The sequence below is a fragment of the Boeremia exigua genome, assembly GCF_020726555.1.
Source record: "Boeremia exigua strain MPI-SDFR-AT-0100 chromosome Unknown C7974scaffold_3, whole genome shotgun sequence".
Lineage (NCBI taxonomy): Eukaryota > Fungi > Ascomycota > Dothideomycetes > Pleosporales > Didymellaceae > Boeremia > Boeremia exigua.
In genome coordinates this window covers 330,397-354,372 of record NW_025763520.1, presented here as the reverse complement: position 1 = coordinate 354,372, position 23,976 = coordinate 330,397, and the positions used below count along the sequence as shown (strand labels likewise).

The following is a 23,976-nucleotide window of genomic DNA, read 5'->3' as shown; positions in this document are numbered from 1 at the left end:
GCGTTACTCTTATACTCCTGCTGATTCTTCTTGATAAAGCCCTTCAAGATGCTGAAAAGTCTCTGATTGGGTTGAGGTCAGGCGGCAAGAACTACAGCTTCACGTTTGCACGATCGTATAGCGCACTAATTTGATCGCTATGGTGGAACGAGGAATTGTCTAAGACTAGCACAAGCACTGTGTAGACTTTAGAGTTGGTGCAAAAGCACACAAGGTGTCGTTGGCCTTTTCGTGTTCCTTTCACCGTGTGCTTCAGCGCTTACCAAGTTTGAATAGCGGGGTTATCAGCATAAGCTAGGCTTTCCGCCTGACCACCTGTCAACATCAAGCCTCAATATCAGGCCTCGACCACAACGAACAACAGCGACATTCTGGTGCGATGACACACTCCACTCGGTTTAACCTGCCGGACGACCTCGTCGTCGCAATCGCGACTGAACTCAAACGCGTGGGAGGTACCACCGTCGACCTACTCAACTTTACCCTCGTCAGCAAACGATGGCAGCATCTGGGCTTGCCGGTTTTCTACGGCAACATCGCGCTCACCAACACGACATTAACTCCATTCGTCGATTCCTTCAACGCAGCGACATACGGCAAACATGTTCGCTCGCTGACCGCGCGCTTTGAGGCCGACAGCGGTGTTCACCCCTCAACACTTGCCATGTTCACTGGACCACACGGTCCTCCGGTCATGAGTTCTGACTTCTCCGGTTTTGGCGTTTCGTTGGGCTCTCCCTATCCTGCATCAACCCCAACGGCAGTCGATGAAATGCTCGAGCGGCTGGTGCCGATGATTCCCAGTCTTGTGGATCTTAGGTCGTTCAGTCTGTATGTGGCGCCATCAGCATATCGTTTGGTCCGACGAGCGACGCTTATTGCGCTTCTCGAAGCTTTGCCAGCCACTTGCACAAACTTGGAGATGGACACCCATGCCCAGGATCATCGTGAGGAAGACGAGAAGGCCCACGTTTGCGATGCAGTACGCACCCTGCTTCCTCGCATGCACCACGTGCGCATTCGGGTTGGCGCAATGTGCAGCGCAATGTTCAGCGCTGATCAGAAGCTGCACATGCCCCGAGAAGATGGCACTACGGAAGACGATTTCACCACTGTCACCACGCCACACCTCAAATCGTTGGTTGTCAACTGCGGGTTTGGCGGCCCACAGATCCAAATGTGTGGACAAGCCGACTACACGAGCCATGCAAAGCACCCAGGACAGCCCGAAGGACTTGCGTTGTCGTCCATGACTACTGGCCTAGAGCGACTCGTTTCTCAACAGGGCGAAGCTCTCAAAGATTCGCGAATCTACCTCGTGGTGGGATTGGAGGGCGACGGTGCGTACCAGCAATGCCAGACCCAGCTTCGTGAAGATGTGGTTGGAAGAATAATCTGGGCATTTCCAGTCTTCCGATTCGGTCCTACACTCTCCTCTGGCAAGTACATCATGCGACTATACGACGGCTCGGAATATGTGCTTTCTAACACAGATCAAATCGAAGCTCTTTCCGAAGGCTTTGTATGGAAAGACGATATAGGCGGCGCTAGACTGCCAGCGCAGATACTGGCTGCAGAGAGAGATGGATTAAGTTCGTTCGCTACTGGATGTGTGGAGTCGAGACTGCCTGCACAGAGTGGGAAAGAGTGGGCTGCACAAGCTGTGGCAGAACATCCCATGGTGGCTCTCAGCACCCAATGGCGCAATGAAGAGATGGTGGGCGAGCGGCTCGTGTCTGCAGAGAAGAGGACACGGAACGACTACAATGGGCCTATCAAGGAAATTACTCCAGCAGGATGGAAGCGCACAAGAGACGGTCATGGCATCAAGCGTGCCTGAGCACATAAGCATGGGGGCTACATTGCGGAAAACACTACATATGCTTGGCGTCATCAAGTCGTCCCCGAGATCTCGAGCTACAAAGTCCCCACACAGGCATACGTGTTAGACCACAGTCCAGTACAGTCGCTCTTCGCTGCCGGGTTCCATCTCACGAAATTTGCGACTGTGATCTTCTGCGCACTCGCAATGATCTCGCAGTTATCGCCTGCTTTGACGAAGTAGAATTTGTTACAGTTACTGACCATTCCGACCTGAGTAGGCGTCGGGGTAGTGACGCCATTGCCGCGCGTCGTAGTCGATGGAGTGGTGCGACTGGTGGTCGGCGTGGGTGGTACGAAACCAATGACCCGCACGCAGACGTATGCATTAGCCCACAGGCCGCTACAGTCGTTCTTGACGTTGGGATTCCATGCGACGAAGTTCGCAAGTGTGATCGAGTTGGCATTTGCGATATTCTGGCACCCGTCTCCTGACTGGACGAAGTAGAAGCGGTCGCAGTTGCTCACCATTCCCGGCTGAGTCGGCAATGGAGTCTGGACGCCATTGGTAGGCGTCGGTGTTGTAGGACGGGACGATGTCTTGGACGGTGTAGGTGTGGGTGTAGCCGTGAACCCGACTACGCCTACACACACGTTTACGTTCGCCCAAAGACCTTCGCAGTTGGATCCGACGCCGGGGTTCCAAGAGAGAAGCTGCTGAAAGGACAAGTTGTTCAGAGAAGCGACTTCGTTGCACCCTTGGTCTGTCTTTACAAGGTAAAACTTGTTGCAGTTTGTAACCATGCCGCCCGGCTGCGTGGGTAGAGGGGTGGTGATGCCGTTTCCGGTCGAGGACGGGGCGACTGAAGATCGAGTCGAAGACTGAGTTGTGCTCGTAATCACTGGCGGTGGGGGTACCTGTGGGTTCGCCAAACGCTTCTACGCAGTAGGACTGGAAGGGACTGTAGCCGGCACAATTGCTGCCAACAGAAGGGTTCTGGAATGAGTGTTAGCTGCGGACGGCAGAGCTACACTCTTTGTGAAGAACTCCACGGTCCTATGTCTGGTCCTTCATTACAACGTGAGGACGGTACGTACCCATCGAAGGAAGTCCTCCCACGAGGCTCCATACGCCCCAGGAACATCGTTACAGGTTATCGCTCCGTCGGCATTGTCATGGTACCATGTGCAATACTGCGTCGTAGCCGGATCAACGAAGTACTGAGGGGTGTCACCTCGAACCCTCAGAGCCGGCTTTGCTATCGCGGTCGACACTAAAGTGGCCAGACCCACGAGCTTGGCCGAAGAAACCATTGTGATTGAGCAGTGCGGAGAAGTGGGAGCTCAATGCTACAGCGAATAGTATGTTAACTGCATCATCACGATCATACGCCTCATATACGTCTATCTCGACTCTCGGGTCATCATCTTGACACTCCGCATGCGAAAGTCTACACCGAAAGTGGGCCACGGCTGGGATACATACCACCTGCCTATTGAAAGCACTTGGCATGGCTTTCCACGTGGCGACCCGCGGAATCCTTCAAGCCCACCACTACAAGACCCCTGAATTTAGGGCCAGACTCACTTAAGACCTATTTTGCCAGCGAATGAGCGCAAGGCAATTTCTCCACTAGTGAGTAACTGCATCTAGGGCTGGCGATGATCTTCTATAACGGTTCACCTCACTAGTGCCTGGGCGGCAACGGTATACCCTCATCGACTTTTTCGATATGCCTGGCATGACGCCCCACTCCTTACTTGTGTGCCTGGACGGCACGTGGAGCGCCCTAACATCGTTTTGCCTTCGGCCACGTGGGAAAATCACGCCGTGTATTGGTCTTTCTCACCGGTTTCTGCCAGGTACTTGGTGCTTGACTGATGTACCGTGGTGAGACCTACGTGGTAATATACGAGGGAACCGCTCTCCCGCAAATGACGTACGCATGCTCAATCTGGTCAAACACTGGCATCAAAGGGGACTCTACACTCGTAAGACACTGAATACCCTGCAGACTTCCACCGCTCTGTGCATTGCGCTGCCGTAGACTAGCGCTCCGCGACATCTACGGGCAGTGCATTGACAGCGCCCCAAATACCTTTCCACTTCACAGGCGGGTGTACCGACAGAAATGGTAGGCCTCTGGGGATAGATGGTTCCGGTAGACTACTGTCTGCAGAGCCTACCAACCGGGCATATAATGGTTTTTGGGATACCTTGGACATAATGTGATTTTCGGTTGGGCGGATCCGACAAGGTTGATGACCGCCCGTACGCCAGAAGCAGCAGCTACCTTGTAGTCTTTTTGTCCAGCAGCTATGTGATCCGTTGATGACTATTGGATATTGTCGGATAATCGTTTGCCGTTGTTGCGCATTTGAAAAGCACCCATAGCTGCGGAGAAAACACGACTGAAACCGAGTAGGTCTTGATCGAATCAAACAACCTAAGTGGTATTACGCTGCTGCATTTCACTCTTATTTACTACTCGTACGAAGCGCTCCTAACTAATAGTTGCGTGTGAAAATGATGCGAAACTTTGCATCCTTCCAGTGGTTATCCCAACAGACTCCACGTCGCCGGAGAAGCCAGGTTCTCTTCAGGTGCACTGACCAAATTTTGACTGGCTGTAAATCTCAAGAGTTAGCTAGAAGTCATCGAAATCAAAAAGGGATGCAACAGGATACTTACCAACCAAGATACGAAGAGCACTCATATTCCGTATTTCCACTGTCGGTGGTCAGCGTTCGGTATTTAGCGATGGATTTCTGTTGGCTCACCAGTATCCTGCGGCAGAACAACAGCCACCGAACGTTGAGCTTTTACATGTGAAAGCCTTATTGTATCCGCATGTACCATCCGGACTGACACCTCCTGGTTTCATAGTCGGAGTTGGCGTTGCAGAAGAGGATACTGTCGACGACGCGCCGAGACAAGGACCACTTTGACAGCCCGGTGTTGTGCAGAAAGCAGTGGCGTTACCGCATCTTCAATCACATAAGCTGGGCACTGGACATACATACTGGAGAAGCTTACTGTCCGTTTCCTCCGCAACAAAGGCCAAACTTTGGCGGACATGGGAGGTAGTCGAAATCTCGCCCGCATTTGCCATCCAGGGAATATCGACCGCCATCGCAGAGGCCGTCTTGACAGTTGCCTTTGCCGCAAAATGACTCTCCGTTGCCGCATCTAATACAAAGATCAGCTCGTGCTTCATATATACGTAGAGTGCTCATACCGTCCTGAGGCATTACAGCAGCTACCAAAGGAGCTGCCCACGCAGGTTGCAGCGGTTCTGTTTTGGATGCCACAATTTCCGTCCATCGAAATTGGTCGCTGGTTTGATGCTAATGGAAAAACATCAGTACTCCATGTTGTTTTGTATTCCGCAATCGTACTTACGGCGACTAACACAGTATGTCTCCCCAGGCTTGAAGCCGCTACATCCCGCTCCGAGTTGAGGATTTGCGTACAAGAAATTGGCGACACTGAGCTGGAATTGAGATACTACGTCGGCGCAACTGGTCCAGATGTTTGTTGTGAATTTCTGACGACATGGGGGTAGAATGGGTTGCTGTGCGGCGACGAGCGATAACAGGGGAAGCGCGCAGATGGCGAACTTACTGAATGCTCTCATCTTGGAGGCACTTGGTGAAAAGTATTGAGCTCAATTGAATTCCCTAGAACTCGTGGGAGTATCCGACTACCTGCGATGAGTATGACTTGCATACTATCCACGGTTCTACCGCAACGGGTGGTCAGCGGAGGGCTAAGCGAGCTGCAGCTTAATATGCAGAAACACTTCCCCTGACGGCCCCCAACTACACCGCAATCTACCGATATTGATTGAGATCGCCGGTGAGCCCGACACGCATCTCAAGGCTGATGTTGGTACCAGCCGTCCCCGTATGGGGTATGCTAAGGCGCAAAACCAATTCTGTGGTCAGCATTGGCATATACACGGGTATCAGTAGGGCTGCAAGCAGGCATATTGTCCGACCATGAACAAGAGTTGAGGGTGTATTGGCGGTATGCCTAACATGAAGATCTTTCTTCACTGTACTGTAGTGGTCGGACGTGACATCGTCAGTGACCATCTCCTCCGCCTTTGTAGGTAGCGTCCATCCACAGCCAGCGGTAGCCGAAGCGTATGCCTGGAGGGATCTACTGTGAGTTCCTCTCAAGCTGTGCGACTATCGTCCCAAACGTCCGGCTTGACAACAAGCTCTAGGGCAATCATTATGGCGACGACAGTACGGCTCTGCTTTCTACTCCTCATCCTTACATCCACGTCTATACAACAGTTCACCAACGTGAATGGCCAACCCTACGTCTCAGGAACGCTAGTTGCCACTGCTCCCGCCTCGCAACCCACACTGGTATACAATTGCAACAAGCTGCCGGCTATCTGCAACAACGTTGCTCAGGTACACCAGCTTGGCGTTCCTATCGATCTTCACTTCGACAAGAACAACAACAGAAAAAAAGCTCGCAGAAATGCAGCCTGTCCGTCACGATGGAAGTTTACGAACGCTTGTCCTGAGCCCAACCAACCCGACACTGTGGGTAAAGGTGCCTCCAGGGGACAAGGCTCTTTTCCGGCGCGACCATATGGCAGGACGCAGGGCATGACGCAGGGAATGCCAGGATGGAACAGAATCGCAGATGCAGCGGGCCAATTTTCTGGCATGATGTGGTAAGTACCGACTACGAGCACTATCAACACTCTGCTAACATCCTGATAGTAAGGAATCTCTACCCATGTGTCGCAAGAACATGTTTGACGCTGTCGCATGATCTCTACACAAAAGCTTCAAATACGCGTGCTAATTGCTTGGACAGGGACCTGCGATGAATGGCCTGCCGCGTCGTGAGTGCTCTCGTCTGACAACAACTACAAGATCTTCTGTTCACAAGTGCCCTAGATTCTCCGAAGGCGGAGTCAACGCACAAACGTACTGCGCACCACAGAACGCCAAGTGCGCACGCGTAGCCGGTCTCAGAGTTGATTCCGAGCAAGACTTCCAGGGCCGAGCGCATGGTATTCTCCGAAGAAGTTCGCCCGATAGCATCTTTCGCTTTCGGTTCTTGACGGGGCTTTACCCTGGTCAAAATGATCCGGCGACCGAGGTGTCTTGGATCGCAAATGGAGCTGTAAATTACACTCCGGTTCAGAAGAGGGACGAGGTGAATTACGACAATGTGACGGTCGAGATCATGGAGTATCATCCGCCGGTTTTGGGAGAGCCGTATCGCATTACGCATAGTATGCATCTCAATGGGACTGAGTCTGTGAAATACAGTCCGTTGACGCATCAAGAGGTATGTGGTTCTCCTGTTCACTACGCAATACCATACGCAAGCAAAACAGTACTGCTCATGTACTGTATATGTTGCAAGGGACCCGCGGATGTTGTCGTTAATCCCTGGTTCCTGCGAGGGTATCCAGCCTTTTCAATCACGCCTTGATGTATAACAATGCTTCGACTGACACCTTCCACAGCTGAAACTGTACCGTCGAGAATTAGCGGAAGAGACCTTGAGGCGACGACAAGAGGATATACCTACGGTCGAATCTGAACCTTCCACGCACCAGCAGTTCGAGGTACTCCCGCAAGCCCCACCCCTACCAATAATCGACATTGCACGCGAGTTCATGGCAGAGCAACAAAACATCGACAATGTCACGTACATTGACAGCGTACTGGAAAGCAGCGATGCTACCAACACCCCGGATGAAACCTCAACCAACGGTACCAGTCTCTTGAAGCGAGGATACGTCAAAGCCGAAGTCGTAGATTCCATGGGAATGTCGCCGATCAGACATTCGCCACTTGAAAAGCGACAACAGAAGAGACAGTGCGATTCTTCGACGCCATGTCCTGATGGGAGCTGCTGCCGAAGGGACGGACGATGCGGATATGGGAAAGAGAACTGCGACTCCAGTGTGTGTATATCCAATTGCGGCGCTACTGCGCTGTGCGGTCGGGATAGCAAGGGCGGTACGGTGAAGTGCCCGCTAAATGTTTGTTGCTCCTACTATGGCTACTGTGGAGTCGAACAAGACTACTGCAACGGAGGTGGACCTACTTCACCATGTCAGACGGGGTTTGGGTCGTGTCAGACCATTGCACCGCCTTCTTGCGGAGGCAATTCAGCAGCTGGCCGCAGCATTGGCTACTACCAACTGGCCAATGTGAGGGAGCGCCAATGCAACCGCATCCGCCCGAAAGACATTAACATCAAAGGCTTAACGCATCTATATGCTGCTTTTGCGACGATCAATCCCTCCACGTTCGAGGTTGCTGCCGCCGACCCCGACGACATCAACCTGTACAAGGAGTTCACTGCATTGAAGTCTTCAACGTTGAAGACGTGGATCGCAATTGGAGGCTGGAATTTCAACGACCCAGGCCCAACGCGCACTACGTTCAGTGATCTTTCCAAGACAGCTGCACGGCGGTCACGATTCATCACCTCACTGAAATCGTTTCTGACTGCCCACGGCTTTCAAGGTGTTGACCTTGACTGGGAATAGTAAGCTTATCCTGTATACTTGTAGTAGTTCGGATAGAATGTATACTGATCTGCGAACAGCCCTGGCGCGCCGGATAGAGGCGGCGTCCCCGAAGATACCGACAACTACGTTTTACTCCTCAAGGAAATGCGAGCATCGTTCGGCACCCAGTTTGGAATTAGCATAGCTACACCGGCGAGTTACTGGTACTTGCGCTGGTTCAAACCCAAGGAGATGCAACAGTACGTTGACTGGTTTGGAGTCATGACCTATGACTTGCACGGTCCTTGGGACGAAAAGGTCGTTCAGATTGGCAAGGTCGTTCTAGGTCACACGAATGTTCCTGAAATCTCCAACTGGACACAGCCTCTCTGGTATGATGAAGTTGATCCGGTAAGTCATCATATATCTCACATGCTAGCCCATGATATATTATGCTGACCTGCCTTGCTATGTTAGGCCAAGGTCAACTTGGGACTTGCGTACTACGCCCGAGGATACACTGTGTCGGATCCAAACTGCAATGGTGTTGGTTGCAACTGGAGTGGAACCAGTCGTCCTGCACCATGCACAAATTTTGGTGGCGTGATGTCACTCCAGGAAATTGAGGATACTATCATTCCGCAGGTCGGCGTCAAGCCAACCCTTCTAGAGAAGGACATGATGATGGAACTCAAATGGGGTAATCAATGGATAGGATACGATAACCTGGACACCATCGCGATGAAGAAGACATGGGCCAGTCAGCACTGTTTCGGGGGCACGATGATCTGGAGCGTGGACTTTTACAGTGGTTCTGGCTCTGGCAATACCCCAGACGGCGGGGGGACGACGGATCCAAGCAACCCTAGTACAGGCAACCCGGGCGACGGGTCTGGTCAGGTCTACATCGACCCGAGCATCTACGACCCGAAGACACCCAATCCCGAGGTCAACTGCGAGCCTCCATGCACTTTGGTGTTACCTCCAAGGATCCTTTCGACCCCTACTACGATCACATTTCCACCCTACACGACATCGCTAGACGTAGCATGGAGCGCTTCTACTGGGTGGACTAGCATCGTGCAAACGACCGTTCTTACGATCCCACCTGTGACCACAACGGCGATTGAAGTGTGGGCATACACTGTAACAGATACGCGGACCGTGTCTGGTATCTACTCATCGTTCCGCATTACTCCAAGCATCAGACCGCCTCCGTTCACAATCGTCAACGACCCTGATCCGCTCGATCAGTCGACATCTCATCCTGCAGTGACACGCACGATAACGCCGCCACCGTGGCCATACACCTACACTCCACCCCCACCCCAGCCTACCAACGACGATGACGATGACGACGACGACGACGACGAGATCGCCGCTTGGTTCCCAATCCCCATCTGGAAGCCCGGAAAGCCCGGTCCCCTCTGCAAAGCGCCCAGCATCTGCGGCAAGCCCTGCCTACTCTTCTGCAACAAGCCCTGCCTACTAAATTGCATCGACCCCCCGAACGACTTCCCAGACCCCAAGAACCCCAAGCCCCCACCGCGCCCCAAACCAAACCCTGACCCCCCCTCGCTTCCCAAGCCTACCGTGCCCATAACGCCAGAGCCCAGCCGCAACCCCAATCCCGACGGCGACGAGCCCAACGACGAAGAGGAGGAGGACAACGACCGCGAATGCGCAATCGAATTCGACCTCCCAGAACCCACCTTCAGCACCTCGCAGCCCGACCCCAGCACTTCCATCGTGCCCCCCTCCTCCACACCACCGGTCCCCTCGCCAACCCCCCAGCCCTCGCCGCCCGCGCCCAACCCCGACACTGAAGAAGTAAAGTGCTACGACTCGGGCGCGACCGTAACGCGCGGCATGATGATCGATGCGATAACCGCGTTCTGCGACTGGGCGCAGGGTCGCGTGCTCGACGCGTCGCTGCCCAATACGGTGCGCACGCTGGACAATGGCGACGGCTTCGGCGCGCACTGCATCGCAGACGGGTGGTGCTTCGACGTCATCTTGATTAGTGTGACGGTGCTGAATAGCTGTCGGTTTACGGTGGGCAGCAGTAGGTTCGATGACGGGGGATGTGGAAAGATATTGAGGAGGGCGGTGGATCAGTGCGATGGGAAGAGTACGGAGTTTAAGCAGGGGGGGAGGGTGGTGGGGAATTGTGCCGAGTGGAGGATTGATCCGAATGTACTGTAGGGGGGGGGGATGAGTCGTTCAGAAGTCAGCTACAAGGCCGGAGAATGCCTATAGGGATGGAAAGATAGAGCATTCCCTTCTCTTGTACGCAGATATGGTAAGCGAGAATACGCGAGACTGAATTCCGAAACGAGACCTTAAGAAATGGCGGACGACACAAGAGAGCCTGTTTTCAACGTCCTATGGTCGTATGTGGAGGCTTCCCATGTCTATGTATTCATACCGCGCTTCGTGTTGAGCTGGTAAAGACACTACAATGCCACGCTCTTACGTTGCAGGATAAACGGCGGACTAGGCATGTGAGGCGGATACTCTACTACGCGACAGTAACGTAGGGACAATGCACAAAAACTATACATACTGCTTTTGTGCCTACAATATAGGTAGCTTTTAAACAAATCCTGGCTTTTGGTATTATAATAGCGACAAATTCTTTATGAAGTTGGTTGTTGGTGTCCGCTTATCCGCCGTTCTTTCTGGAACTTGAGAGCCACGCTATCGCCGCACGTGGGGAACTGCCCAAAGCGGGGAAGTGCACCCGAGCAGCACCCAGGTCCTTATCGCGGGCGCGCTGCCCCAGCCAGCACGCGGCCGTCGCGACGGATCGTGCATGGCATTACGCAGCGCGCCCGGATGCCAGGCCACGCGCTCGCGCTGTGAGTGGCTGCACGCTGCTGCCAATCTCGGTGGCGTTTGGCGCTGGTTACCCAGATGCATGCGGCACACGGCTAGCTTATCGCGCCCGCGGCAACTGATAGCTGCATGGAACCCTCAATCGGGCGCCGGGGTACGCTGGGTGGGCACTTAAATACCGGGGCCCCTGGGACGGGCTGGCGAGAGTATCCGCGGTTCGGTAGCTTTCGTGATGTTGGGCATTGAGCGTCCGCACTTCTCGCTGAGGGTCGAGCAGCCGCTGTCGACGTTCGCTGAGGGGAATGCGCGGTGGTGCGTAGCTTCATTGTAGAGAACAATGGGTTGGAGTGTGTGCTGACGCAGGACAGGACGAATAAGGACTTGGATCCAGTGCCAAAGCATAACCGCAAATGGGGGGTTACGAGTTTCCTGGCGTACTGGATCTCGGATGCGTTCAAGTAGGGACTCGAGAATCGTGGTGCAGACAGCTACTGACACTGTGCAGCGCGGCGACATGGCAGTTCGCCTCGAGCATCATCGCAATCGGTATGATTCCTACGTACCACACTCGCATCAAGACTAACACCTCCAGGCCTCACCTGGCGCGAGTCCATCGGCATCGTCGCGCTCGCCTTCTTCATCATCTCCTTCGTCATCGCACTTAACGGCGCCATCGGCGTGATCCACCACGCGCCCTTCCCCGTGCTGGCGCGCGCCTCGTGGGGCTTCTGGGGCTCGTACATTGCGATTGTGTCGCGCGCGATCCTGGCGGTTTTCTGGTTCGCGATCCAGAACATGAACGGCGCGAATGCGGTCAAGTGCATGATTGCGGCCATCTGGCCCTCGTTTCTGACGCTGCGCAACGGCATCCCGGAGTCCCAGGGCATCGAGACGAACACCATGGTCAGCTTTTTCTTGTTCTGGCTCGTGTCGCTGCCGTTCTTGTGCATGCATCCGAATAACTTGCGGTGGTTGTTTATGGCCAAGTCGATTATCGTGCCGATTGCATGGATTGCGATTTTGATTTGGGCGTTTGTGTCGACGGATGGCGGCGAGATGTGGAACCAGAAGGCAACGCTGTCGGGGTCGGCGTACTCCTGGGGCTTTTTGTCGAGTCTGACAAGTGTCATTGGGAACTATGCCACACTCTCGGTCAACCAGGTACATATGTCTTTGAGATCTGCAGTGACTGGATACACCGGACTGACACTACCAGGCTGATTTTTCCCGCTACTCGCGCGTCAGCGTCAAGTGGCAGATCATCTACGTCCCCTTCTTGCCCATCGTCTTTACCTTCATCGCCTTCATCGGCATCGCGGCGTCATCTGCCGGCGCAGTCAAATACGGCGAGCTGAATTGGGACCCGATCGCGCTCATCTCGCACTGGGATAACCGCGCGTGCCGCTTCTTCGGCGCCTTCAGCTTCGCACTGGCCGCGCTCGGCGTCAACATCTCCGCGAACTCGCTGTCCGCGGCAAACGACCTGACCGCGCTGTTCCCGCGCTACGTCAACATCCGCCGCGGCCAGCTGATCTGCGCGGTCGTCGCCTGGGCGCTGGTGCCTTGGAAGATCCTCGCGAGCGCGGGAAGCTTCCTGAACTTCATGGTCGCGTACGCCATCTTCCTTGGACCTATTGCGTCGATCATGGTCTTTGATTACTGGCTCGTTCACGCGCGCAAGTACGACACCCTTGCTCTGTACCAGCCGCACGGTATCTACGGCTACACATATGGCTGCAACTGGCGCGCTATCGTTGCGTTCCTTGTCGGCGTTGCACCCAACCTGCCGGGGCTGATCAACAGCATCAACCCCAGCATCGAGGTTGGAGTGGGCGCGCGGCCGTATCATTTCGGATGGTTCCTTGGCTTCGTGTCCACGAGCATTGTGTACGTGGTGCTCAGCATGTTCGTCGCGCCGCCGCGGCAAACATTCATCGACAAGGCTGTCCTGCCAGACGAGATCTACGACCAGCAGGGCTATGTGGACGAGGGTCTCTCGGTGGGCGGGAGCGGCAGTGGCGAGGAAGGCGTTGCGGGCGAGAAGGCTGGGTGGAAGGCAAGGCTGACCAAGATCCTGTAGAGCGGTAGCTCGGAGAGTACAATATGCGACATTTTGGCTGTCGAGAAATCTATTGGTTCGTGAGCAAGATAGGTTTAATATGCGAGACAACTGTCGTACGCTGCGTTTCTGCGCTCAGGTCAGGTGTGACCTGCACGTCAACATCGGTTCGGCGCCGCGCAAATGTCTAAGCTGATGACGCGAGTATGAGCACGCAGACGTCTCCAGCGTAATAGCCAGTCTGTGAGAATAAGCTGGGGGCGACGAGAGCAATGTTGCGCCGACCATCACCAGCCGGACGTTACGTGTCGTGACCCTCCTGAACCACAACCTCACCAACCCCAGCTTCCCCACACTGCGAAGCTTCCCATCTCTGACTACACATGCAGCAAAAAAGCTTCTCCACAGACCCGCACAGCAGCATGACGCACAGCCAAGATGACACAAATCAGTCTGTAGCGCCCAACAACGCCGTTCCGGCCTTCTCCCCCACCCCATTCCCCGAACCCCACAACGCGCATCTTACACCCAAACACGGCGCCCAAGCCAACACTTGCAGCCAACCAAACTCCCTCTCGCGCGCGCAGCTGTCTCACTCACAGTCGCTGCTCTGACTAACTCGCGCCGTTGCTCGGCACTTCGCACGCTACCTGTAGGGCTGAGTGCCCTGCGGCGACCTGCGCGCTGGCGCAACGCGTCAGCTAGCACGTCACGCGTGGTGAGTTCAAGATCAAGAAGGAGCCTTGCGGGACCCCTCCGGAGTGAGGGACGGTGAGCGGGTAAGCTGCGGCGTCCAATGGTTGTATGGGCCGCGTATGTGGTGATGGGCGTATATGAAGAGAGGGTGGGCGCTGTAGGATTCGCATACCATCCAGTCCTCTGTTATCAGTACTAGATACCAGTACCAAGAAGGCCAAAGCGAGTTCCAGTTGAATCGATTCGTATCCGCCGCCATGAAGATCAGCTTCGCAGCTCTTGCAGCCTTTGCTGCCCCCGCATTTGCGCAGTCTACGACTGCAGGCCCGCTGACGCCAGCTGTGACGCCTCCGTGGGCGTCCTCGGATCTGCCTCGCTGGTCGTCCGTGTACAACTCGCTCGTCTCCGAGGGCAAGATCCCATCGACACTCACCAACGCACCCTGGCCCACAGGCAGCTACGGTCCCGGCTCCGGACCATGGGGTCCAGGTCACGACGATGACGACGATGACAAGTACGGCCCAGGCGGTCGCGGCGGTGGCCCCGGTCGCTGGGGAGGTATGTAGTGTATACCCCCGTATCCACATCGACTAACAAGCGCAGGACCCGACGGCCCAGGGCCGTGGGGCTCAAGCAGCTGGGGCCCGTGGAGCGAGTGGTCAACAAAGAGCGAGTGGCGCAGCGGGCCGTGGACAGCGTGGTGGGGCGGTAGCGCGTGTCCGCCGTCGGACTGGCCCGGATGGACTGCAGGACCGTGGAGTACTGCGGCGCCATGGACGACGTGGTCGGGCTGCACGGCTAGCACGACGTCAACGAGCGTTGGGACCGCGACTGTGAATGGCACGTTCACGCCCACGACGGCGTACGGGCTGCAGGTTGCCGCGGCCAGTGCGGATACGACAGATGCGTTGACTACGGGGAGTACCGGCGGCGCTGATGCGAGGACGGCGAGTCTTGGAATGGCGATTGGTGCTGCTGTGCTTGGCTTGGCTGTTGGTCTTTGAGCTGAGTGACGGGTTGATAGAGTGTAGTTGCGGTCACGCTTGTTGTTGTGCTGTGTAAGGAGTGGGAAGGAGGTAATATTTCGGGAAGCCAGAACGCTCGTTGATGATATACCACTGTTTTAGTATCAAATCACAGATTGCATACCTCTTGAGCTCTTTTCCAAACGGCAGATGGCCTGACAGGCACGCAAATCTCTATCGGTCCGAGGAACTGTGCACCTGCCTGACATCAGCTTGACAAAGGGACTAGAAATGTGTGTGTGGTGTCATGGTTTGATTTAGTATGTCTATCGTCAGTTGCTCCCTTTCGTCTAAGCCACGTCCGGTAATCGCACAGCGATATCCCCAGACTGAGTGATGTATCGTACCCAGGGCAGCGACGGGTATTGCAGCTGTGCTTCTGTAAGCTTTGGTCAAAATAGCTGGTAAGGGTGTGCAAACCTTTGGTTCGATGATCTTGAGGTACCGGACCTGGATACCACTCGTTGTGAAGTAGGGAATCTCGAACTTGACGTTGATCGGTCGCTTGGCCTTGCCAACACCGACGCCGCCCATGCTTCCTCCGAACCCACCCATCATGCCACCGCCCTTCTCGTCGTCGCCGCGGACCGATGGCAGACCGAGTTCGGCGCGCATCAGGAATTCTTTGCCGCCGCCGAACTGCTTGATCTTCCACACTATCGACGATGTCTCGGGCGCATAGTGTACAGTGCCGATGTTCGTGCGGAATCGAGGTGTGTCTGCGTCTTCGGGTACAGGTATCGAGATCTGGACGTTGTTTGCTGTGCTTCTCCTCTTGAACTGCGCCTTGGCCTAACTTGCATTAGTTGGGTGTCGAAACCGAAAACAGCATGCTTACCTTGAGCATATACTCTATTCTGCTGCCAGAATGGCTCTCGACTATGCACTCCACCCAGATCAACGGTTTGACTTGCGTGTTCAGACGATAACTCATCAGCTCGAACTCGCCATCTGGCGGAATGAAACTGATTGTCCTGTCGTTCTCGAACCTTGATAAGCGCACACACTGGTGAAATTTGACATCTTCCATCTCGACTGCTTTTCCTCGCGTGGCCCTTCCTGTTGTTTCGAACATAACCTTGTCGTTCAAGCCCAATCGCAGCTCTGGCATACCGGACAGGTAGCACTTCATTTTAACGGCGCCGAGAATCTCAGACCGCAGTACATTTCCATTCGCTGATACAAGAAGGTTGAGCGACTCGACAACATCGAGGAAGACCTCGTTCTTGCGGTATCGAATGCCCTCGCTTCGCCAACTGACAGCATTGGTGACTGCGATAGGTGGCCGCGCTTGCACCTCAAGCTTGTGTGACTCCTGTGTGATGTACTCTTGCAAGATCTTTGTCTCGGTGGTCTGCGGGTACCCAAAATCCATCATCTCATCCAACAGCTCGTAGATGACAACGAAGTTGTCTCGTATACTCTCCTCCTCCAGCTCTTTGAAGTATTCTGTAAAGACTTCGACAATTTTGTGGAGGAAGAGAAGTATCTCGGCGGCATTGGTGTTGCGCTTGGTAAGGGCGAGGAGGTACAGGTTGTTGTGACGGATGTAGAGATAGTTGATGCCTTCGCTGGAGAAGCATGGCGGGACGGCGGAGCTCTCTTCTTCGGCTTCGCTAAGCAGGACAGGGAACTTCTCGACCGCTGACATGGGGATATCGCCACGGTAGTTGCGCGCCAGCAGGGTCTACACGTGCCTGTTAGCAGGCAGCTCCTCCGTCCAAGCACCCCACAAGCGTACCTTGCCCTTCAGGTCAAGAAAGAACACCGCCGACGCCATGATCGAAGTTTAATTCGTGATATTAACAGTCGCTGGTTCGAACCGTCTACAGGGTCATTATGCGCGTGCGAGAGGAAAGGGCTGGCGTCGTTGGTGTTGTGTTGTTGCTAGGCACCCTGAATTCATTGAACTGCTGGCCTTCGGGAGCCCGCACTGCCAAGCCCGCACGGTTCGTTTCGTTCTTGTCTTCGGTCAGCTCTCACGTTGCAGAAAACACGGCGGATAAGGAACTTTAACACACAGCTTGCAGGTATTATAATATCTCAAGCTGACATTTAGCCATGCATTACCTGTACTGTAGGCAAGAGAGTATTCTACGGAGATTTTGTGCATTATCCCTATTTAAGAGTCGCGTGGTGGAATACTTAGCTCACACCTTAGTCCATTGATTATTCTGCAACGTGAGAGGGTCAGGTCAATACCTGCCTTCAACCTACCAAGTTGAGACTCTCCTCTAGCATGAAAGCTCAAGTGATCTTATCAGGTAAAGTCACAGCACTTATAAATTGTCTGTGATAAATGACGTCATATGTGAATTCCGACTGTATCATGGATCTAAGAGCACCCCGGTGAGCGTGTGAGTTTGCAAGCTGAGATCTGAGATCCTGCCTGCATCAGTTCAATGCAGCCTCACATTTTTATGCACCTAGAAGTAAAGCGTGCCATTGGTCGATCTGCAGTCCTCCACAAAGCTTGCTCATCCGCCGTTCGGCTTGTCAGCTCTAGCGGAGCTTGTCGCAACTCCAACACGGGCGTGCCTACATCTCTGTCCATGCAAAGACTCTGGTTTGGAGTTTGGTGAACGACCTGTCATCTCAATATGATTCAGATCAAGGAGTGTCTACGGCTGTGTTCTGTTGGTACTTCAGAGCTTCTGTTTCATGCTGACTGGGCTCAGCCGTGAGGGTTCACGCTTGACTCAGCTCACATGACCCTTACATCATCGTCACTGCAGCATGGCCCCCTTGCACGGTCGTCCACGCTTTTGAGGAACGCGTAACGGCCATGTGAGGCACTTTGGAATAGCGTGCTTTAACCTGCGAGATTCTCTCCGAAAGTGGAGACAACATGGGATTGAAATGGTGCTGAGCTGTTAGATTCCCTCAGATCTGGGGATCTTCGTTGTCGATCCGGGCTCAAAGCGCGGGGAAACCGGCATGGTTGACGTCCCGTCGCTTTCACGATCAGCGAATACGACCAATTGGGCCGAATACACCATGCAGCCTTTCGTCATAACGGGAGAGCATCAAGGTGCTGTTAAGGCTCGCGTGCTTTGTTGAAATAGCTCGAGGAATCATTCGAATCCCTAAATCTTTTAAATCACGATCTGTCGACTATTCATACAAGACGTAAGATCAATAAATATTCGAGGCGATGTTTGGAATCGGCTCTGGAAAGCCGTACTTTGGCTTGACGGGAACATGGCTTACTGTCTGGGTCACAGTGGCCTGCGCGACCGACATGGTGAGCCTCTATGCAACTGTTACTGAACCAATTGACTGACACACATACCGACACTCTTTGGCTATGACCAAGGTGTATTTGGTACGACCCAATTACTTTGCGGCTGATTCCAAAGCTGACAGTTTCCAGGTGGTGTTGTTGTAACGCCGGATTTCCTAGACCAGCTCAACTTGACCAACAACCCATCCCTCATCAGCACAGTCACAGCGATCTATGATATCGGATGTTTCTTCGGTGCAATCTCAGTCTGCGCAATCGGCGATCCACTAGGAAGAAAGAAATGTGTTCTGTTAGGTACTACGATCATGAGCATTGGTGCTATCATACAAATCGCTTCATTTGGTGTGCCTGAGATGATCGTGGGAAGGTGAGGCTCTCTAAATTGTCCTACTGTATCGATTGCTAAATATCCTACAGGATCATTGCCGGTATTGGAAACGGTATCAACACATCAACAGGTACTTGTGATATCGTGTGAGGTGTTGTTGTAATTGAACTAACAATGGCAGCACCCGTTTGGCAAGGCGAGACCTCGAAAGCCAGCTGGCGTGGCAAACTGATCGTAATCGAGATGATCATGAATATTTTCGGTTTCTCCCTGTCGAATTGGGTAACCTTTGGCTTCTCGTAAGCTCACGACCCCACACACGCTCGCAGTTCACTGATTCCTCTCAGCTTCGTTGCCGGAAGTGCTTCGTGGCGCGTCCCCCTGGCATTCCAGTTCCTTTTTATATTCATTCTATTTGCAACTGTCCCCTGGCTACCAGAATCTCCCAGATGGCTGATGGCCCGGGGTCAGATTGACGAAGCTGAAAGGATCCTTGCTGATCTCGAAGGTACCGACGTCGACGATCCGCGCATCATCGCCCAGTCGAAGGATATCCAATGGGCTGTGCAGTATGAGAAAGACCACGCCGTACGCTGGCGTGACTTACTCCGCGGCCGCACTGGAGACCAAGCTGGTACGCACACCATCAGACGAGTAGTTCTTGGAATGGGAACCCAAGCTATGCAACAGCTTTCTGGAATCAACGTAACCTCATACTACTTACCTACTGTTTTGATCGAATCGGTGGGTCTGACCAACACCCTCGCCCGTCTTCTAGCTGCATGCAACTCAGTATCCTACCTACTCTTCTCTCTCATCGGTATACCCAATGTCGAGCGCTGGGGCCGCCGTAAGATGATGATGTACGCCGCTGCGGGGCAGTTCTTCTGTTACTCAATCATTACCATTTGTATTCGTTATAACGAAGACACGTCACTTTCTCCAACTAGGAATCAGCAATGGGCGAAAGGTTCAATCGCGTTCTTCTTCTTGTACTATGTCTTCTTTGGCATCGGATGGCAAGGTGTGCCATGGGTAAGCACTTTAAACCGGCGAGTCAATCCATTCTGCTCACTCTGATTAGCTGTATCCGACAGAGATCAACTCGATGGCCATGCGAACAAAGGGCGCAGCCCTAGGAACAGCAACTAACTGGTAAGCCTCTCATTATACCTGCGAGAGACATACTTACCTAGATTACAGGATCTTCAATTTCATGGTTGTCGAAATTACGCCACCGGGTATTAGAACTCTCGGTTGGAAGTTCTACATCATCTGGTGTGTGTTCAACTTTGCATTCATCCCAATAGGTAAGCCACATCCTCTGCATGTGTCTCCACTCCTCACAATAGTGCAGTCTTCTTTTTCTATCCCGAGACTGCAGGCAGGACACTCGAAGACTTGGATCGATACTTCGCTGGCGATGCACCACTGCTCGTGTTCAAAGACAAAGAAGTCATCTCTTCCAAACGACCGCAGAAGTACATTGAGACTGAGAAAGAGGAGGTCAGGAGACACAGCAGTGTGGTTGCTGGCGATGTGCGGGCGGCAAACATTGCGCATGAGAGGAAGTCGAGAAATGAGGGCGCGGAATACCAAGATGAAGTGTGATAACGCCTGGAGGTCATTGAAGCAAGGCGTCTTGTAAGATTGTTGTTGGGTTGTCGAAAGAAGGAAAGGATATTATAGCACACTGACTGTAAGATGCCAATACTAGTATCTTGAGAACAACCACGTTTATTCAATGGTAATATTTGCTAATCTGTGGCGGCCTTCTGATCAGAAGTTACTCAAATTGCTCAGCACCCAACTTCGCGTCCAAGTTAACCTTTAAAAGCTCCTTCTCCAGAATCTCGTCCTTCCTGTTCACCAAATCTTCAACATCCCAGTTGGCAGACACAAATCTACCACTCAGGAAGCTTCGGTCCGGACCCTCCCAGCCAGCAAGCCAGACGCCGATGCCACCAACCAGCTCCGGTGTGTCGTGAGCGAACCTCTTGAAATACTCCAGAGTCATGTCAGTCATTACGATACCAGGATGCAGGGCGGTCGCAACGACATTGGGGTTCTCCACGGCAACGTACGCCATGAGCTCAAGAACTGCGAGTTTCGAGATGCCGTACGCGCTGAGTGTGGGGAAGACCTGGTATGCTGCGCCAGTTGTCAAGGTTATAATCTTGGCGGGAGTGTCGGGCGAAGGGAGTAACTTGAGGAATTGTTGGGTAACGAGGAACGGGCCGCGAACGTTAAGGGTCTACGTGACAGTCAATACCGGATGGCTGAAAAAGTGAAGGCATTATCATACCATTTCGTCCCACCAGGCCTGCTCCTCAACCTCCTTGACAGACTGGTCGGCTTTGAAGATTGCTGCGTTGTTGACGAGCACATCAGCGTGTCCGTACCTCTGCTTCACCTTCTCAAAAAGGGCAGTGACTGAGGCCGGATCGCTGATATCGGTCGGAACAACAAGAGTCTCGACATTGGGGTGTGATTTGGCAATAGTGTCGGCCACTTCTCGCAGTTTTTCGGCATTTCGAGCCACGAGGACGATCGCTTTTGGGCCAGCGGCCGCAAATGACGGTACGAACCCTCGGGCGCCTATGCCCTGGCTGGCACCTGTGACAATAACTACTTTGCCCTTCTGTGAGAGCGCCGCTTGGCTGGGGTCGATTGCTGGGTAAACATCTCGATGAGTCTTTGCAGTGAACTGCATAATCTTAACGAAGTGGTCGACTGGAAGGTTCTCCATTGTAGGCAAATACTGGTGAGTGAGTCTATCAAGGATAAAGTGAGGGCGATGTTGGAATACCAACAGACTTATATTGTAGATACCTTACACGCCAAGAGCTTGTCAGTACACTCCAACCGGAATATGGTTCCAACCGGAATATGCCCCACGGTGCTTACTAAAGCAATTGAATTGCCTATGTAGGAAAAAAAGCCTATCTGATAGTAGTCCATGCGTGTCGACGTTGATGTACACAGACCTAGACTCAACACTAGGCGCGAACCGGCTTTGTACCATGCAGCGGGGTGGGGTATGAGGAAGCTGGGCTACACATCTTGACAGCGGTGATAGGATGCCTGCGTACTCAACAGGGCCAGATGATACCTAGGTATGCACCAATTTCTTGTCTGACCTCAGCAGCCTCTCAAGCGTTCATCCATTATGTTAGAGGATACCTAGTGATAATAGGGCGGCAAGATTGCATTGTAAGCGCTTATGCATGACGGTCAGGAAGACTTTCCAGATCAGGCTTAGGCGTCTTCCAATAGTCCCAGACCGCCTTCAAAAATATCAGGCTCCTCTCGCAGAACTTGGGCACTAGACTTCTGGCTTACAATGCTCATCACCTCATCCCGAATCAGGTCATCACTGCCGGCAAAAACTCCATCAACCCACAACACGCCCTTGACGACGTCTAACAACTCGCTCCAATTTTCAAGTTGCATACCACTCATGACCATCGCAAGCATGAACACATATTGACTGCGTTCCGCTAAATCGATCGTCTCGATCGCGGCGGAATAGAGCGTCCATACGAGGAGAGGCTTGATTTCGTTCCATTCCGTCTTGTATTGTAACAAAACCAGCAGGAGATTCCGGGATATGGCTGCGGTCCTCACAATGGACAGCCCCAGTACCCTCCAGAATGGAGCCAGGAATAGCAATGTTCCAAGTCGACACACTTCTTCAAGGATGTGTTCGCGGTCGTAGCCAAACTGCAAAGGCCGAATGGCGAGGAGACGGTATACGGTCGGCTCAATCCAGCTTCCGCTTGTGACCGCCAGTTCGAATTGCTGTTCATTGAACGCACGATCCAAAGATATCAATTGTACGATGTCGTCGAAGATGGTCACCCAGTCGAGTCGCATGGGCGATTGTTGCTTCCACATCAGCGACATGGAATTATGCGGTCGGGGGGACCCAGGCGGCGATCTCGAATCGACCTCCCATTTGCAAGGCAGTGGCACTGTCGGCGGTAGGTCTTGTGCAAAGGAACCTATCAAATCGCTCCTGTTGCGGATCAGTACATCTAGACCTCGAGAAGTAGGACAGTACGAACACGTACCATGAGACTGTTATTCGAAGGGGTTCCCAGTCGATACTATCGAATCCCCCCTTCAACTCGATCATCTTCAGAAGGGCGTCTTGATGCTTCTTGTATTCGCCACCAGCAAAGCTGCCAAGTAATGCCTGAGGTTCTAAGTACCGGTATTCACTGTTTCAGACCAGATTCTTACATGATGGCAGGTGAACGACACGATTGTGCCAAGTGCTTCGTTACTCGTATGTTTTGCGGGGTCGCTCATCAACTTTCGCGCAAGACTGAGTGCCTTCTGGTGATGGGCCAAAGCCTGCGCGTTGTCCTGCGAAGGATAAAATCCGTTCATTTGCTGGAAAATGAAGTTCTGCGAGTTGGCTAGCGCATGGTGGAAGGCTGCTGGACTGTCGAGCCCGACTGGAAACCAGGATCCCCTCAACTGGCTGGAATGAGTCCCTTCACTGAAGACTTGTGTGCGATCAGCTGTATGTCTTCGAAGTCACGACCATACTTACTATTGGAGAGTAGATAACGAGATTCGTCATCGAGCTCGATAGGGTAACGACTGAAGGGATCAACGGATCCGCTGCTAAGGCGCTCGATGTGAGGAGGTCTTTGTGTCGTGTCGCGAAGCTCTAGAATAATCTTGTCTCGTCCTCGCTTGATTCTCGGTTTGCGTCGCGCCTTGCCAACTTCTGTCATTGCCAGTCGCCGGATGCGGAGCTGGGTTTCTTCATCTTTCAGGTCGTCTGGGTGCTTGATATTCACGAAGTTAAAGCTAGGTTTGATGGACTGGTCCATGGCGGAGGTATTGATTTGTCTAGCTCAACTGACCTTCACGAGTGTCATGAATCCTGGATTATATCTAGTTTTGTTGGAATGTTTCCAAGGTTTTGCTTAGTCCAGCAGCTTTACAACCCAGCTATCGTCGTGGGGATCGATCTCAGCACGGGCGGCGGGGCATCTCAAAGCTCACCACTGGGCAGGGGATCGCACCATTCACAAAAGCGATTGGCGTCTCACGCACATACATTGTTACGTAGCATGAGGCGAAGTCTACATAGGAACTGAATCGAAACGATGACGCTCAGCAAGTAGATGACAAAGGCCTGCTCGGCCCCGGGATGCAGCCAAGGCCGGGTACCAATAGTTGGCTTTGTAATTGTCGGTGGTTGTAAGACGCAGCATGAATACCCCTAAACGCTCGAAAGCGCAAAAGGTCTACTATATGCACCGTTAGCTATCTTTGTCGCGACGGACGTAGCCAGGACGTTTTGGTCCGAACGCTATCGATAACGCTAGCTCCGCTGACTAACGCTTCCATGTCAATAAAATTCTCGTCGCGCGAAACTCTTCGCTTCTCCAACGCACCATCAGACAGTTCATCCGCCCATCTCATCAGCCTCTTACGTTTTGTTC

The 23,976-nt window shown here is 53.2% G+C and overlaps 11 protein-coding genes across 11 annotated transcripts; 6 read left to right on the top strand and 5 right to left on the bottom strand.

The window, feature by feature from the left end:
• Positions 1–329: 329 nt before the first annotated feature.
• On the top strand, positions 330–1,879 carry C7974DRAFT_121942 (uncharacterized protein). Its single transcript, XM_046135163.1, has one exon. The coding sequence runs from the start codon at positions 380–382 to the stop codon at positions 1,838–1,840; it is 1,461 nt and encodes a 486-aa protein (XP_045999843.1). The 5' UTR covers positions 330–379; the 3' UTR covers positions 1,841–1,879.
• Positions 1,880–1,917: 38 nt separating this feature from the next.
• On the bottom strand, positions 1,918–3,135 carry C7974DRAFT_305106 (LysM domain-containing protein; the record flags this gene model as incomplete). The annotated part of the gene is given in 3 exon segments (XM_046138007.1): positions 1,918–2,723; positions 2,740–2,818; positions 2,920–3,135. 3 exon segments carry the CDS (start codon positions 3,133–3,135, stop codon positions 1,918–1,920), a joined length of 1,101 nt encoding a protein of 366 aa, XP_045999842.1.
• Positions 3,136–4,421: 1,286 nt separating this feature from the next.
• On the bottom strand, positions 4,422–5,526 carry C7974DRAFT_448560 (uncharacterized protein; the record flags this gene model as incomplete). The annotated part of the gene is made up of 6 exons (XM_046145674.1): positions 5,225–5,526; positions 5,061–5,169; positions 4,859–5,011; positions 4,603–4,809; positions 4,514–4,552; positions 4,422–4,449 (listed from the first exon to the last, which is right to left on the bottom strand). Exons 1-6 carry the CDS (start codon positions 5,457–5,459, stop codon positions 4,422–4,424), a joined length of 771 nt encoding a protein of 256 aa, XP_045999841.1. The 5' UTR covers positions 5,460–5,526.
• A 2,105-nt stretch (positions 5,527–7,631) lies between these two features.
• Positions 7,632–9,161, top strand: C7974DRAFT_304759 (glycoside hydrolase superfamily; the record flags this gene model as incomplete). The annotated part of the gene is made up of 3 exons (XM_046137994.1): positions 7,632–8,359; positions 8,420–8,732; positions 8,799–9,161. Coding segments are annotated over 3 exons (1,404 nt in total), but the record flags the coding sequence as incomplete, so codon positions are not given.
• Positions 9,162–10,143: 982 nt separating this feature from the next.
• Positions 10,144–10,834, top strand: C7974DRAFT_387368 (uncharacterized protein). The gene has a single exon (XM_046141158.1). It carries the CDS (start codon positions 10,191–10,193, stop codon positions 10,524–10,526), a length of 336 nt encoding a protein of 111 aa, XP_045999839.1. The 5' UTR covers positions 10,144–10,190; the 3' UTR covers positions 10,527–10,834.
• Positions 10,835–11,391: 557 nt separating this feature from the next.
• On the top strand, positions 11,392–13,239 carry C7974DRAFT_409820 (uracil permease; the record flags this gene model as incomplete). Its single annotated transcript, XM_046143419.1, has 5 exons — positions 11,392–11,471; positions 11,528–11,617; positions 11,665–11,705; positions 11,752–12,320; positions 12,376–13,239. The coding sequence occupies 5 exons, from the start codon at positions 11,392–11,394 to the stop codon at positions 13,237–13,239; spliced, it is 1,644 nt and encodes a 547-aa protein (XP_045999838.1).
• Positions 13,240–14,171: 932 nt separating this feature from the next.
• C7974DRAFT_409819 (uncharacterized protein) lies at positions 14,172–14,918 on the top strand (the record flags this gene model as incomplete). The annotated part of the gene is made up of 2 exons (XM_046143418.1): positions 14,172–14,472; positions 14,518–14,918. The coding sequence occupies 2 exons, from the start codon at positions 14,172–14,174 to the stop codon at positions 14,916–14,918; spliced, it is 702 nt and encodes a 233-aa protein (XP_045999837.1).
• Positions 14,919–15,086: 168 nt separating this feature from the next.
• C7974DRAFT_121841 (Mu homology domain-containing protein) lies at positions 15,087–17,185 on the bottom strand. Its single transcript, XM_046135162.1, has 5 exons — positions 16,961–17,185; positions 16,681–16,900; positions 15,778–16,626; positions 15,360–15,731; positions 15,087–15,310 (listed from the first exon to the last, which is right to left on the bottom strand). Exons 2-5 carry the CDS (start codon positions 16,717–16,719, stop codon positions 15,230–15,232), a joined length of 1,341 nt encoding a protein of 446 aa, XP_045999836.1. The 5' UTR covers positions 16,720–16,900; positions 16,961–17,185; the 3' UTR covers positions 15,087–15,229.
• An 825-nt stretch (positions 17,186–18,010) lies between these two features.
• C7974DRAFT_387355 (general substrate transporter) lies at positions 18,011–20,241 on the top strand. Its single transcript, XM_046141157.1, has 9 exons — positions 18,011–18,182; positions 18,233–18,264; positions 18,313–18,550; positions 18,601–18,641; positions 18,693–18,810; positions 18,859–19,546; positions 19,596–19,666; positions 19,715–19,821; positions 19,869–20,241. Exons 1-9 carry the CDS (start codon positions 18,094–18,096, stop codon positions 20,120–20,122), a joined length of 1,638 nt encoding a protein of 545 aa, XP_045999835.1. The 5' UTR covers positions 18,011–18,093; the 3' UTR covers positions 20,123–20,241.
• On the bottom strand, positions 20,242–21,440 carry C7974DRAFT_329525 (uncharacterized protein). The gene is made up of 2 exons (XM_046139062.1): positions 20,817–21,440; positions 20,242–20,765 (listed from the first exon to the last, which is right to left on the bottom strand). The coding sequence occupies exons 1-2, from the start codon at positions 21,258–21,260 to the stop codon at positions 20,298–20,300; spliced, it is 912 nt and encodes a 303-aa protein (XP_045999834.1). The 5' UTR covers positions 21,261–21,440; the 3' UTR covers positions 20,242–20,297.
• A 26-nt stretch (positions 21,441–21,466) lies between these two features.
• C7974DRAFT_387349 (uncharacterized protein) lies at positions 21,467–23,789 on the bottom strand. The gene is made up of 4 exons (XM_046141156.1): positions 23,073–23,789; positions 22,757–23,025; positions 22,585–22,709; positions 21,467–22,529 (listed from the first exon to the last, which is right to left on the bottom strand). The coding sequence occupies exons 1-4, from the start codon at positions 23,356–23,358 to the stop codon at positions 21,770–21,772; spliced, it is 1,440 nt and encodes a 479-aa protein (XP_045999833.1). The 5' UTR covers positions 23,359–23,789; the 3' UTR covers positions 21,467–21,769.
• Positions 23,790–23,976: the final 187 nt, after the last annotated feature.

Excerpts from the sequence above, each read along its gene's own strand:
- C7974DRAFT_121942 (XM_046135163.1), top strand. The coding sequence starts at position 380 with ATGACACACTCCACTCGGTTTAACCTGCCGGACGACCTCGTCGTCGCA.
- C7974DRAFT_387368 (XM_046141158.1), top strand. The coding sequence starts at position 10,191 with ATGATGATCGATGCGATAACCGCGTTCTGCGACTGGGCGCAGGGTCGC.
- C7974DRAFT_121841 (XM_046135162.1), bottom strand. The coding sequence starts at position 16,719 with ATGGCGTCGGCGGTGTTCTTTCTTGACCTGAAGGGCAAG. Across the intron at positions 16,627-16,680 it reads TTCTTGACCTGAAGGGCAAG|ACCCTGCTGGCGCGCAACTA; the intron begins GTACGCTTGTGG and ends AGGCACGTGTAG. Across the intron at positions 15,732-15,777 it reads GAATAGAGTATATGCTCAAG|GCCAAGGCGCAGTTCAAGAG; the intron begins GTAAGCATGCTG and ends AATGCAAGTTAG.
- C7974DRAFT_387355 (XM_046141157.1), top strand. The coding sequence starts at position 18,094 with ATGTTTGGAATCGGCTCTGGAAAGCCGTACTTTGGCTTGACGGGAACA. Across the intron at positions 18,642-18,692 it reads CGGTATCAACACATCAACAG|CACCCGTTTGGCAAGGCGAG; the intron begins GTACTTGTGATA and ends TAACAATGGCAG. Across the intron at positions 18,811-18,858 it reads TGGGTAACCTTTGGCTTCTC|CTTCGTTGCCGGAAGTGCTT; the intron begins GTAAGCTCACGA and ends GATTCCTCTCAG.
- C7974DRAFT_329525 (XM_046139062.1), bottom strand. The coding sequence starts at position 21,260 with ATGGAGAACCTTCCAGTCGACCACTTCGTTAAGATTATGCAGTTCACT. Across the intron at positions 20,766-20,816 it reads AGGCCTGGTGGGACGAAATG|ACCCTTAACGTTCGCGGCCC; the intron begins GTATGATAATGC and ends ACTGTCACGTAG.
- C7974DRAFT_387349 (XM_046141156.1), bottom strand. The coding sequence starts at position 23,358 with ATGGACCAGTCCATCAAACCTAGCTTTAACTTCGTGAATATCAAGCAC. Across the intron at positions 22,710-22,756 it reads TGTCGTTCACCTGCCATCAT|GCATTACTTGGCAGCTTTGC; the intron begins GTAAGAATCTGG and ends TTAGAACCTCAG. Across the intron at positions 22,530-22,584 it reads CTTCGAATAACAGTCTCATG|GAGCGATTTGATAGGTTCCT; the intron begins GTACGTGTTCGT and ends GATCCGCAACAG.